The sequence below is a fragment of the Gracilinanus agilis genome, chromosome 4 (genome assembly GCF_016433145.1).
Source record: "Gracilinanus agilis isolate LMUSP501 chromosome 4, AgileGrace, whole genome shotgun sequence".
Lineage (NCBI taxonomy): Eukaryota > Metazoa > Chordata > Mammalia > Didelphimorphia > Didelphidae > Gracilinanus > Gracilinanus agilis.
Window position 1 is genome coordinate 461,960,090 of NC_058133.1, and position 13,409 is coordinate 461,973,498.

At 46.3% G+C, this 13,409-nt stretch overlaps 1 protein-coding gene across 2 annotated transcripts in view; it reads right to left on the minus strand.

The window, feature by feature from the left end:
- Window positions 1–3,669: 3,669 nt before the first annotated feature.
- Window positions 3,670–13,409, minus strand: part of KCND3 (potassium voltage-gated channel subfamily D member 3) — a 329,902-nt gene continuing 320,162 nt past the window's right edge. The window contains exons 8-12 of one of the 2 annotated variants that reach the window (XM_044672325.1): window positions 10,533–10,636; window positions 8,637–8,726; window positions 6,753–6,809; window positions 5,017–5,264; window positions 3,670–3,871 (exon numbers count right to left, since the gene is read on the minus strand). In XM_044672325.1, coding sequence (XP_044528260.1) covers window positions 3,670–3,871; window positions 5,017–5,264; window positions 6,753–6,809; window positions 8,637–8,726; window positions 10,533–10,636 — 701 coding nt within the window. The remainder of the gene's footprint in view (window positions 3,872–5,016; window positions 5,265–6,752; window positions 6,810–8,636; window positions 8,727–10,532; window positions 10,637–13,409) is intronic. The other variant, XM_044672326.1, reaches the window with a different exon arrangement.

The window sequence follows — 13,409 nt, forward strand, 5'->3', positions numbered from 1 at the left end:
ATTCTCCTATTGTTTCTGGGTGTTGTGACAATTACTACACTAGGCATTTGGCATGAATAGATCATTACAATAATCCCCTATTTCAGTGTCGCATTGTTCTGACAGCAAGAGAAAGGCTTCTACTCTTTTCTCAGCCACTAATGAACATGCAGCCTAACTATTATGCAGTCCCTTGGCCTTGCTGAAGATTAGATCTTTAAGGTTAATACACAAATAGTGTTAACACTTAGGACTGTCCTCTGTACTTGTTCATCCTGAAGTCTTCCCCTTGACAGGTTGGGTTGGAGGGACAGGGGTTATGGGACGATCTCTCCAAAAGTGGTTCATAAACTGAAAAAGTTTATCATTCCCTAGTATAAGAAGACCCAGTCATAATTCTAGGCCTCCTCACTTTTTTTGGGGGGGAGTTGCAAAAATACAGGACTTAAATAATATATAGTTTGGAAGTTGGATCTTGTTAACTCTGGCAGACCAGAAGGACCCATTCATGTTTGCACTTTTCTCCTATATATAGCTAATTGATTGCCATCCTCTTTAGTCCCAAGAGAAACTAGTTAAGGTCTTTCCTCTGTGGCTGAAGTGTTGGGGATTAGAAAAGGACTGAAGGATTTTTGAGGGCAGGTGTGGTGTTGGTGGTGGTGGCAGTGAAAAGTGAAGTTGGAGAGCAAAGGAATTTGAGATTTGGTGGAAACCATGAGATCAGAGATTTAGAGGTGGAAGGTACCTCAGAGGTCATCTTGTCCAATATCTTCATTCTACAAGTGAGGAAAACAAGGACCGGTGTGGGGGTGGGTGGGTGAAGGGACTTGAGTTGGCACAGATTCTAAGTCCTGAATTTGGAGTCACAATAGTGTTAGGGGGCATCTCAAATCTTTTGTGGCCATTTGTTGGGAGTTAGAACTCTAGATGACCTTCAACCCCCCTTTCACGCCTCTTATTTATGCTATAGATGTTTTCACACCGAACAGCCTTTGGTCCTATGATGAGATGAGATACCTTGAGTTGGATGGATCATTGTTGTGACCCAGTATGACTTTTAAATGTTGATTAGCCATCATGAAAATACTGTTCTGATGCTTCTTCAAATGGAGATAAGCTTGTGACGTTGAAGGCTTTTCCAGTATGTTCTTGAAGCTTCAAGAATAGGGCTGGTATCAGACTAGGCATTGAGGACTAGCCTACTTGCTGCAGAGAGGATCATTACTAGGAAGCTGACCACAATTTAAAATCTACTGAGGCAGGAAAGGATGAAGGATTATCTATTTTATCTAAAGCTTTTCTTCTCAAAGCAATGCTATTCAGCTACTAGACCTTCACAGTTGTTTCCTTTCTGCCCTTAAAAACCATACCAAGACCTCATCTGCCCTCTACAAGATTGGCTTATGCTGTACTCCAGCCTAGTCCTCTGCTTTTCCCCATTGGAGGAGGTACCATTATGCAGGAAATAGAATGTAAGCACAGATGGTTCAGTGTGTTCAGGTTTGTGTGGCTCCTCTGATGTAGATATACATCCATGGTCCACAGCTGCACAGTAATGTTTATTGGTTTGGTTTCCCACTGAGACATTAAACTCACAGAAGTCAGGAACCATCTCCTTCCTGTGTTGGGGAAGATTTCTGAGGCCAGGACCAACATGAGTGCACAGTCAATATGTGATGAGGCGATGAGGTTGGAAAGGCTCCCTCTCCTTTGCCCTGACGAAGCTCTTCATTTCCTGTGATTAGCTGCTAACTCAGAAGCCCCTTTTAAAGGGTCTACAGGGCCAGGGTCATGGGGAGACCTAATGAGGGTGGATTTAAGTTCTTGACCAGAAAAAGCTTATCTACAGAGGGCTGAGGCAGGAGAACTCTGAATATTTACCACTTAGCTGGACAGCAGGGTTTGGGAAACTGCTGAGGTGCTCCAAGGGGTTGAGGAGATAACATGACCATCTTAATCCTTCAGAGCCCAGGCGGAATTAGTGGTCATGAGGTAGGGAGGCCAGGGAATAGGAAGGATGAGCTTATGAAGCCCTAAACCTGGAAAGGTCTCATAGTAGATTGGTTAATCCACTCTTTTCTGCTGAAAGTGACAGAAACGGACAAGGGGATATTGCCCCTTGTTCCGCTTCATAAAAGTGATGCTCAGATTTCCAAAGGGAAAAAAAAACATCTTTACCTACTTGCTCAGAGGGAGCTCAGCCCTTTACCTGTCCTCCTCCTTGGCACTGGACAGACCAACTATGAACCATTCACATTCCCACACCTTAAAACAGCATTCCTGAGAACACACGACCAACTTTGCTCAGCTATTGTCAGGGTCTCCAATATGAAGACCAGTTGGCTGTATCCTAGGCTCTTTCCCACTGTATGGTCTAGGTGGGAAGCTGCTCAAGGGCTCCCTGGCAATGGGCTGAACCAGACTGTATGGTCAGTACCAGCAGAAGAGCAGGGGGAGAGAAGAAAGCTTTGTCTTGATGTTCCATGGAATGCCTTTCCCCCTTTTGGTTTTTGGTATTCACCAGGATAAACGATTCTCTACCATTTTTTCCTTTTTTAAGATCCTAGGCTAGGGACCTTGCTTGCAACCAAAACTTAGGAAACACCAGTGGGGCAGATGACTAGGAAGTGCCATGTTGTCTCTTCTTGGCTTTCTCCCTCATTCTGTTTTTGTTTTGTTCTTTTGTTCTTTTTTTATTTTGTTTTTTTGTTTTTTTTTTTTTTAAAGCACAATTTTTCACTAACTAGCAGGTGGATTTTACCATATACAGTTGTAGTTGTACTTTAGTGGCCAAGAAGGCCATTCACAAACCCAAGTAGTACTGAGAGCCGTGGAGAGACAGCTAAACAAAGACAAAGAAAGGGAAAGGCAGTAACCACGTACAAAGAGACAGGAGACACAAGGATAGACTTGGAGAGAGCAAGAGCTGCAATGGGGTCACATGGCTACTGTGTGGGTCACTCAGGCTTCAGTGGGCTCATGGCCCAGATTTGCCCACCTCAGGGTGGGGGAAGGAGAGAAAACTCAGGAACAACTGACATCTTGGCCTAAAGCCTTTCACTATAAAAGGAGAAAAAAAAACTCATAAAATGCATTGTTTTGGTTTAGTTAAAGGTATTGAGTCCATGGAGAAAAACATTTCACAAAAATCTGTTGTTTTTCTGTTTTGTTTTCCACCTTTTTTTTTTTCAGTCATGTCCCATGAATAAATATTATCCATTAAAAGCCTTGAAAAAGGTGCTTAAATACACAGTGTTAATATTTCCTTCCTGCTTTGCATGTGATTTCTCGGCCTCTGTGCTGCTCTCGAGCTTTTGTTTTCCTCGTTGGGGTCTCCAGAAACAATCATTAGTTTGATCTGAGGCTTCCCCCCACCACAGCCCACCAGGCCCTGGCCTGGCACACGGTCCCTCCCCAGGCCCCCGACCCCTGCCTTTCCGCCCTGCCTCTGTATGTGGCCTCCGAGTGGGGTGATGGCTCCCAGAGCTCTGTCCCCTCCGCCAGCGGCTGTAGTAGCGTCTCCTTCCTGCTTGCAGGCCCAGTTTCAGTGCGAGGGGTACCACCAGGATGGGCAGGAGTGGCAGGGGAAGGAGAAGGGAACAGCCTGGTCACGGTCCCCACTGCCCACAGGCTCCCTTCACCTCCCCGTCCCTCCTGCCACCCCTTCCACCAGCCCTTCCTCCAGTGGCTTTACAAGGCGGAGACCTTGACGATGTTGCTGCCTACGGGGGGAATGTTCGTGGTGGGGCCAGGGCTACATGGCGGCGGTCGGCTCTCCCCCTCCGGGGTCAGCGCTGGGGGAGTGGGGATGCTGATGATGGCTGTGGTGATCTGGGATCCTTTGCAGTTGGGTCTCAGTCCATCATCCGCTTTCAAATTAAGGCTGGAACGACTGGGGTAGACAGAAAGAAGAAGTAAGGCTCTGTCCCTTTCTCCCCACCCAGGGCTCCCTCAGACTCCCAGGCTTCCTACTCGGGGCACCTTTCATTTTTACCCCATTCATGGAGCTGAGCAGAGCTCTGAAGAACCCCCAAATAATGGTGAATCGAGAAAAAAGGGACATCCTGACTACACAACCATAGGCAAGTCCACTTAGCCTAGCGGTGCCCTTGATAATCGTTCAAGGCTATAATTGGGACAAAATGCCAGTTACAGGAGTTTCCTACCTAGATGAAACACAGGGCCAATCTCTTCCCCATTCTGAGTTTTTTTCTTCCTTTTTTTGTGCCAGTGTATATACAGGGCAGAAAGGAGTAGGGGTGGAGAATCAGGCTTTGAAATTCAGAATGAGCTCCCAAAATTCTGCTAAAATCCTGCTGTGATCCCTCCTCATTGGGTTCCTGAACGGAACAGTAAAGCTCTCCAAAAGGGAAAGGCTAGTCAGGTCAGGCTCTAGACTGGATGGCCATCATCTGAAGCCACGTTCAGAAAGGATTCTCATCGGAGGGCTTGCAGTAAGATACTGGATTTTTTTTTCCTTTTTTGCCCGCAGCAGCTCATAATGGCTGTCTATTAGGACGTAGGCTTGTGTTCTGCATCGTCAGATAGAAGACGGATCAAATCGTGGAAACTAAATCGATCCGTAGCCCCGTCATGAAAAGTGCTGGACTTGGAGTCAGGAAGACCAGGTTCAAATCCTGCTTTAGCCACTAGCTGTGTGACCTGGAGGGAGTCACTGTTTCTCAGCCTCAGCTTCCTCATCTATAAATAAAGATAACAGCATCGACCTGGCAGGGATATCGGGGAGATCAAATGAGGTGAGGCGAAGTGCTCTGCAAACTCGGAAGTAGTCTATAAATACTGTTTGTGTCTATGATAATAATGCCATTTTCCCTAGGGGAAGAGAACAAGTCTACTCTCTGGGCAAGGACTGATTAACGTGGAGCCTCAGTGCACTCTTCCAATTTCCAACTCCTGTCCTCACAGCAAGCTGGTTTCAGGGTATCCTCTTGGGTTTGGGCCCCAAAGGAGAGGGAAGGAAGATGGCGGAGCAAGCCAAGCTGGTGGCTCCTCATGGGGAGAATGGGACGTACTCACCTGGTAGTGAGTGAGGGCTGTTCACTGCCCTGGATGTGGATGGTACTGAGCTCTTGCATGCTCCTCAGGCGGGTGGCAGGCAGGTTGGAATTGGGCAGGTGGGTGGTCTTCTTGCTTCGACGGGAGCAGCAGGAGGTGGTTAGACCCGGGTGGCTGGACAGTGAAGGGCTTCTTGTGGACGGGTAGTTCTGCATTGAGCTCTCCATGCAGTTCTGCTCAAACATTTGCTCATCGATAAACTCATGGTTCTGTTGGAGGGGACAGAGAAACGTGTGGGAGGAGGAAGTGGAGGGGCAGGGGATGAACTCCCCCTCACACATAAACTGGAGGGTGTTGTCCTGGGCCCTTTAGGGGGGCCCCCAGCAGACTGGAGCACAGACGAACACTCATGAAAGGTAACATCCCACAGGTGTGGAGAGAAGAAAGAAAGAATCATCTTGGCAGCCCTGGCTATCACAGTGGGGTGGGGGGTGAAGACTTGGTATGATGGGGGGGGGTTGTGTTGTGTCCTTCTGGAGTTGGGGTTCAAAAGGGTGTTTAGGGCTGTAGAGTCATAATTGCATCTGAATCATTTTGAGCCAGAACCTCCTCTAAGATGCTGGAGGACACAGGAGCTTGAGTGTGGGAGCCTAGGCTGGGGGAATCCATGGACCACCATGATTGCTTGGCCACCAGAAGGGGATTTGGTGATATTACCAAAGGTGGTGGGAGGTCATTAGGGACTTCATACAGTCTTTGCCCCCCCTCCAGCACAATAGCTTGCACACAGTAGGTGCTTAATAAATGCTTGTCATTATTGTCATTGAAGGGGAAGACAAAGCACAATAGCTTGCACATAGTAGGTGCTTAATAAATGCTTGTCATTATTGTTATTGAAGGGGAAGATACAAAGCACAAAAGCTTGCACATAGTAGGTGCCTAATAAACGCTTGTCATTATTGTTATTGAAGGGGAAGATACAAAGCACAATAGCTTGCACATAGTAGGTGCTTAATAAACGCTTGTCATTATTGTTATTGATGGGGAAGACACAAGGGTTTCTGTATTGCTCAAGAAACTAAAAGAGCTGGAGCACGATTCCCCACGTCTACAATGGGGTTGACTATATGACGGATATGTTTTCCCAAGATGGGTATTTTGAGAGGGGAAGGGATTAACGTGGAGATCAGGGGGACCCGTTAAAGTCAAACGCGGTCATGGCAAGAGAGCCTTAGGTGATTAGGTTCCTCCAGGCTGGAGTCAGAGAAGTGGACAAATCAGGGACTTGTGGCTAAGAATATCTGGCAAGGCTGGAGGATGCCCCAGGGGTGTCTGTGGCCTGGCTAAGGCTGCCAGGGTGAAGAGGAGAGGTCACATTGGAGCAGAGGCTAGCCCGACAGCCCAAACCAGGAGTCCCGGGAGAGCGAAGGAGGCGGCACAGACAGAAAGGGCACACGGACGCTCACGGGATACCAAGGAGGATACCAAGACACGTGCCGTGTTCCACCAGCCCCTCCATCCCCCAGCAAGGTCAAAGGAGAAGGTTGGGAGAGAAAGGTAGTGCCGAGTAGATTTGCACAGAAAATTGGAAGGCTGAGCTGGTCCTGGTGGTGACAGCGGAGGGCAGGACAAGCCCCGGGAGAAGTGATAGAGAGCACATGCAAGGAGACCAGACCGAGTGATAGAAAGAGAACAGTCCACATACGCCACAGGAATCAGAGAGGAAAAACAGGAATTGAATTTTTAAAAAGCTCTACCTTGATGGTGGAAGTTCGTACAGATAACAGGGGATCATCCACAAGATAGGACAACCCCTACAGGACAACATGCCAACAGAAGATAAAAACACCATTGATTGTACATTCCAGCATTCCCAAGCTCAATTCTGACATTCCACCTTCAAATCCTGGCATTCCACCCCTCAGTTTCAACAAGCCCCCACATTCCACTTTTCAAGCCCCGCATTCTGCCCCCCTCCATCTTGGCATTCCGCCCCCTTAAATCCCAACATTCCACCCTCTCCAATCCCAACACCTTATTCTTAGTTCCAACTTCCCATTTTCTCAATCCCGACATTCCATCCCCTCAGCCCGAACTGGTCCCCCTTTTCCTGCACCCCCTTCTAAAATGGCCACATTCCATCCAGCACATGCAAATTTGAAAGGGGCAGTTAGGTCCGAGCCTGTCCCTTCAGCCTTGTTCCAAGACCTGGAGGAGAATTCCAGGGGCCTCATAAGACATGCAAATGCAGTCCTTCGGGGGCAAGAGAAGAAGTATTTGGAGAGGCCTGGAAACTTCAGGCTTCCTGGTTTGGAAACCCCTGTGGGGTTCACATGCCACCCCCATTGTGCATATTTAGAGCGCTTTCCCTCTGGCACGAGAGGGCAGAGCAGGAGCTAGTCTTACTCAGAAAGCCTCTCTGACATGCTGATCATTCAGTCTGGGGAAAGGAAGGCACCCGAGAATTGGATGCTTCCATCCAATTCATTTCCAATTTAGGTGGCCCAAAGCCTCTCACTCCAGCTCTGCCCCTAACCCAGGACCTGGCATCATGGCCTCATCAGCCTGTCAGGGGCTGGACCTCTGAGGGCTTCGGCCGTCCTGCAGGAGAGGGGAAGAAGCGCCACTGATCTTCAGTTGGAAAGCCCCTTCCGTCCCCCTCCCAGCACATGGCGGGAGGTGGGCATCCAGGGGCCGAGGCCCCACTCAGATGCAGGAAGAACAGTGCGGGGTGGTGGCTGTCTAGTCCAAGTTCTGCCCGCTGCTGCTAGGGAGGGGAGGGAGACTGGCTCCGCAGCATCTCCTCGGAGGGCGATGTGTCAGCCCATCAGAGTCGGAGATCCATCCTCCCGAGATAGCCTGCCCCATAGCTCCCGCCGGCTCAAGGCATAGCTGGAGTACGAAGGAAGTTTCTGCCTTATCGGAGAGCCCAGGCCCTGGCAAGTCCCTTGTAATTGGGAGATAATAATAGCTTAGGAGCTCACATTTATAGAGCATTTATTTCTTTGCTTTATATGCCTGCCTCATCTCTTCTGATCCTCACAGAAACTCTCCGAGTTTGGTAGGACGAGTATTATGACCTGTATTTTGCAGACTAGAAAACTGGAGTTTAGAGAATTAAAAGTGTGAGGCCTAAGGGCAGCTGGGTAGCTCAGTGGATTGAGAGCCGGGCCTAGAGACAGGAGGTCCTAGGTTCAAATCTGACCTCAGACACTTCCCAGCTGTGTGACCCTGGGCAAGTCACTTGACCCCCATTGCCTTAACAAAAAAATAAATTACAGAGACATCAAAAATATGCCCTTTAAAAAAAAAAAGTGTGAGGCCTCTCAGCTAATAAGTGACCAAACCTGGATCTGAACCCACGTCCAGAGCCTTTTTCATTTCGTCAAGGTAATCCTTCCTTCCCCAGCTCTGTTCGATACGTGATGGCAGAGGGGCCGCCGTGACGTAGTACACTGAGATAGAGCATGGGGAGCCTGGGGTGAGGCTGGGAGGGAAAGGATGGTTCCTACCATTCCCTGGCCCCATCTTGGTCCATGGAGGGACAGGCGGTAACTGAGGGTGGGCTTGAGGCTACCTTTAGGAGGAGGGAAGTTGATAGCTGAGGGGAATGACTAAGGGCGAGGAGGGGGGAGACTTACAGTCGTTTTCTCCAGGCAGTGCAGCAGGTGGTGATGCTGGCTCTCAATGAGTGATGTGGTCTTGGTCATATGCTCATCCTCTGGGGAACCCTGAGACAAGACAAGAGACGAAATGAGCAGGGAGAACAGTACGGCTCCTCTTCCCAGCCACCCTTAATCTTTGGGTGAGAGGAAATTGTTTATTGACTTGTAGGGTATGTGTAGGTTTCTATGGTGCCCACCCTACTTGCTGCTTTGGCTCAGGGATTGGAGGTGAGGAGGATGCTGTAGTTGCCAAGAAAGAAATTATTGATGAAGGCGAAGAGGCTACAGAAAACAAATACAATACAAGCTATCTTGGTATGGCATTAGAGCATCAGATTGGACAGGATTGAAACCAGTTACTCTCATGCTTTTCTCTCTCTCCTTCTCCTCCTTCTCCTTCTCCTTCTCCTTCTCTCTCTCTCTCTCTCTCTCTCTCTCTCTCTCTCTCTCTCTCTCTCTCTCTCTCTNTCTCTCTCTCTCTCTCTCTCTCTCTCTCTCTCTCTCTGTCTCTCTCTCCTGTATTCTTTTCTTTGGGAAATTGTGGCATGTTAAACTAAAAAAAAGGTTACTGGACAGACAGGCCACCAATCTATCGCTTGGGCCTGGGATTCCTCTGAGTCTCCTTCCCTTCTTGAACCCTCCTTTTTCTGAGCTTCTCTAGGGCTTGGATAGAGCTGATATTGGGTGACCTTCCTAACACTAAGCTGGGAAAAGCAGGCAGGCAGCAAATTGCAGCCAGGGAAGGGGGCTGGTGAACAAGGAAGTCTTGGGGTGGAGGGAGGAGATTCTTGGCACACCTAATGAAATCTGAATCATGCTAGAGTTCCATGGCACACACTCTGAGAATTGCTGGTTTAAGCCATGGGAACCATCTGTGCCTCCCACATGACACTCCATCTTCCTTCTGTGTGTCTTTGTACAGGCTGTCCCCCATGCCTGGAATGTACTCCCTCCTCATCTCCACCTGTTGAAATCCTGGTCTTCAAGATTCAGTTTAAGTGCCGCCATTTTTATGAGGTTTTTCCTAGACCTTCCAACTACTACAGCCCCCCCAAACCCACCAAGGTGAACTTGTATAGGTTTGGTTCACACTCTGAATGGTACTCTCCCCCATGTTATCTCTCCTGTTAGATTTTAGGCTCTTTGAAGGCAGGAATTATTTCACTTTTGCCTTTGTATCCTCCTCTAGCACAGTGTCTTGCACATGGTAGGAGCTTAATGAGTACTTGGTGGCTTGATTAGAGGAGAAACCGTTTTAGGTAGTTTCCCCTTAAGGAAACAGAGGTTTAAGAATTGAGTCTTAACAGGCAGGTATCAGGGTTCTGAACATTCAGCTCAAATGGAGAAGCCCAGAAAAAATATTCACTTTAGGGAGAGGGAGACAGGGGGAGAAATAGAGAGGGAGAGGGAGAAAGAGGGAGAGGGAAAGGGAGAGGGAGAGAGAGAGGGGGGGTGGTGGGTGGGGGTGGTTAATAAGGCAAATAAATCTAGGGGCTGCTAGGTTTCTCAGTGAATAGAAAGCCAGGTCTGGAGACAAGAGGTCCTGGGTTCAAATATGATCTATGACACTTCCTAGCTGTGTGACCTTGGGTAAGTCAATGCCAATTGCCTAGGGCCTAGGGCTCTTCTGCCTTGGAACCAATACAGGGTATTGGTTCTAAGGAGGAAGATAAGGGTTAAAAAAACCCAAGGCAAATCTAGTAGATCTGATGCTTGGGGGAAGGTCAGAGATATCACTCCTTACCTGAGTGAGAGCAGGGCAGGCTAGAAGCATGAGAAAGAACAAGGGCTCAAGGGGAGTGAGAAAACCAGAGCTTTTCTCTCTCCCTTCCCATTCCCCTATCCCTTCCCTCCCAGCCCCAAGATACTGACTGTCAGCTCCAGGGCTTCATTGAGAAGACCATTCCTCTTGCTGTGCAGGTAGGCATTGGAACTTCCAGTCTTGGCCACACGGATCCTGGCAAGGCGGGCTTTCTGTAATCGAGAGACAATGAGTGGGACACTGAGGTCATCGAGGGCCGGTTTACAACAGGACTGAAGATGCTCCCATGATGCTGTTTTCATGTGTAATGGTGAGCTCCTTCCATTTGGAGCTGAGATCTAGGAATGTGGTCTAGGGCAGGCTACACTAGATTGGCTGCCTTTTTCTTTTTTCTGTAGCCCATGAGAGTCAAAACTTCCTGATTGTCAGGTGGGTGACAGGATGTGAGTAGCCATTTTTATCCTTGCTGCTATCACCAAAGACTTTATCGGCCAGAGATTGAGACTACTGGAGACCTGAGCTATGACAGAAATGATGATCTAGGGCAATAAACCTGGGGTTTGTTTTTTATTTTTGATGGGGTTTATTTAAATCCCAAATACCAAGCTGTCAGCTACTCTGAATTTGGTTGAACTAATAATAAGCTAAGAAAGGGAAATTGGCTTTTTTTCTTTTTAATTTTCCCCCCTTAGATTACATGTTGGTACAGTTTTTAATAATCACTTTCTGACATTTTGCATTCCATGTTTTCTCCCTCTCTCCCACCTCTCCCCCTTCCCAAGATGGCAGGCACTATGATATTTGTGGTACATGCATCGGACATTGGTTTCTAACACTATCTTACCTGCTTTCCTTTTTAAATTGTTGTTGTCATTCAGTTGTTCTGCCATATCCAACTCTTTGTGATCCCATGGACCATAACGCATCAGGCCATTCTATCCTCCCTTTCTAAATAGTCTATGGTATTGAGGAGAGATCATTCCCTCTCCACCTTCCCATGCTCTTTCCCCATTTCTTTCCTATGAGTATGAGTAGTTTAGGAATTGGCTCTCTGAAGATCTGGAAGGGCAAGCAGGAAGAGGTTTGGGAGATGGCGAGAAATGGATATAATTGACATTTTTTTTTGGTGGTGCTCAATAAACCATGATCAGAGTATGTTAAATACGAGTCCTGTGGATGGAGAGGGGGTCATCACAGAGAGGAGATCCCAGACAGATGAGGTGGGGACTCTGGAGTTGTGTACAGATGATAGAGCAAAATATTTTGAATAACATTCCATTTCATTTTCTAGATTAAATGTAAGCTTTGGCCACTGCTATCACTAGAAGTCAACGACTGGGTAGTTCAGAAGATATTCTAGTATTCTTCAGGCTGAGTAGGTGACCAGAGAGCATATTTCAGTCTTTTAGGAAGCCTATCCCATGAATGTGCCAGAAACTGATGAGAGTACTGGGCTGGTAGCTCAAATGGGATGCTACCTGGTGGGCAACACAGATATTATGTTTAATCATTGGAGCATTAATATATTGACATACAACCTTTATGTGGACTTAGAGAAGGAAGAACTTGGGCTAGAGTAGATAGAGTGTTTGACCTGGAGCCAGGAAGTCCTGAGTTCAAATCTCATCTTATTATGTGACCTTGATCAAAATCACTTAATCTTTTTTCAGCCTCAGTTTCTTCATCTGTAAAATGGAGTTAAATAATAACACCTACCTCACAAAGCTGTTATAAGGATCAACTAAAATGACATGTACAGTGTTTTACGAACTTTAAACTACTATATAAGTGATGATGATGATGGTACAAGGTCATTCACATTTATTTGACTAAAGAAAGATCATGCCATCTGTGCACATGTGTTATATGTATAATTTCAACTATATATGCACACATGTGATTACATATACACACACTGACATGGACTGCCTGTATGTGTGTCCTTTGTTAGCATCAGTGTGAAAGGATCTCCCTTTGCTGTACATGGGATTTAAAAGTCAGAAGTGGTCTTGCTTCCTTCCTCCCATGCCGTTTTCCCTTTTATCACTCTCTCCCATCCTTCCTATCTTTGACTGTGATCCTTCCATACCAATATGGATCTGTCTTGTCCTTCTCCTCTAAAATCTTTAGTGACTTCCTCTTTTTGATGGAGTAAAATCTAAATGTCTTTTTATGGTATTCAATGCCATTCCCATGAGATATTATTTATGTTATTCAAGGCTTCATCCTGTATTTTCCCACTACTTGACATTTGCTTTCATGCTGGGTTCCTCTGGAACAGTGAGATGAAATACAATCATGATATTTATCTAATTTTATCTTGTGGGTTCCTTTTGATTTCTTGTTTAGCCATAGACCCATACATCCAACAGGTACAGTAATTTCTTCTTTTCCCCTTTCATTTGTTTTTGATGTGGCTTTTTATATCTAGGTCATGTATCCATTTAGAGCTTATCTTGGTGTATATTATGAAGTGAAACCTAATTTCTCTGAGGCTATTGCCAAATAGTGAGTCCTTTCAGTATTGATAGCTTGGGTCTTTTGGCTTATCAAACACCATCCTACTGTTTGTTTGTTTCTATATATTGTGTATCTAATCGATTCTACCGATTGACTTTTCTCTTCTTAAAACCAGTTCCAAATTGTTTTATTGATTACCACTTTGTAGGGCAATGTAAAATCTGGTCCCGATAAATCTCTTTCCTTCCTTCTTTTTTTCACTATTACTCTTTGGTTTCTTGACCTTTTGTTTCTCTATATGAATCTTATAACTATTTTTTCTAATTCTATAAAATATTCTTTGGGAATGTAATATGGCACTGAATAAGTAAATAAATTTAAGTACTATTGTCATTTTTTATTATATTGGCTCAACCTATCCATGAGCCATGCATGTTTCTCTAAATGTTTAGGTCTATCTTTATTGCTGCAAAATATATTTGGATATATTTTTATATATAGTTATATATAATATATATATATATATA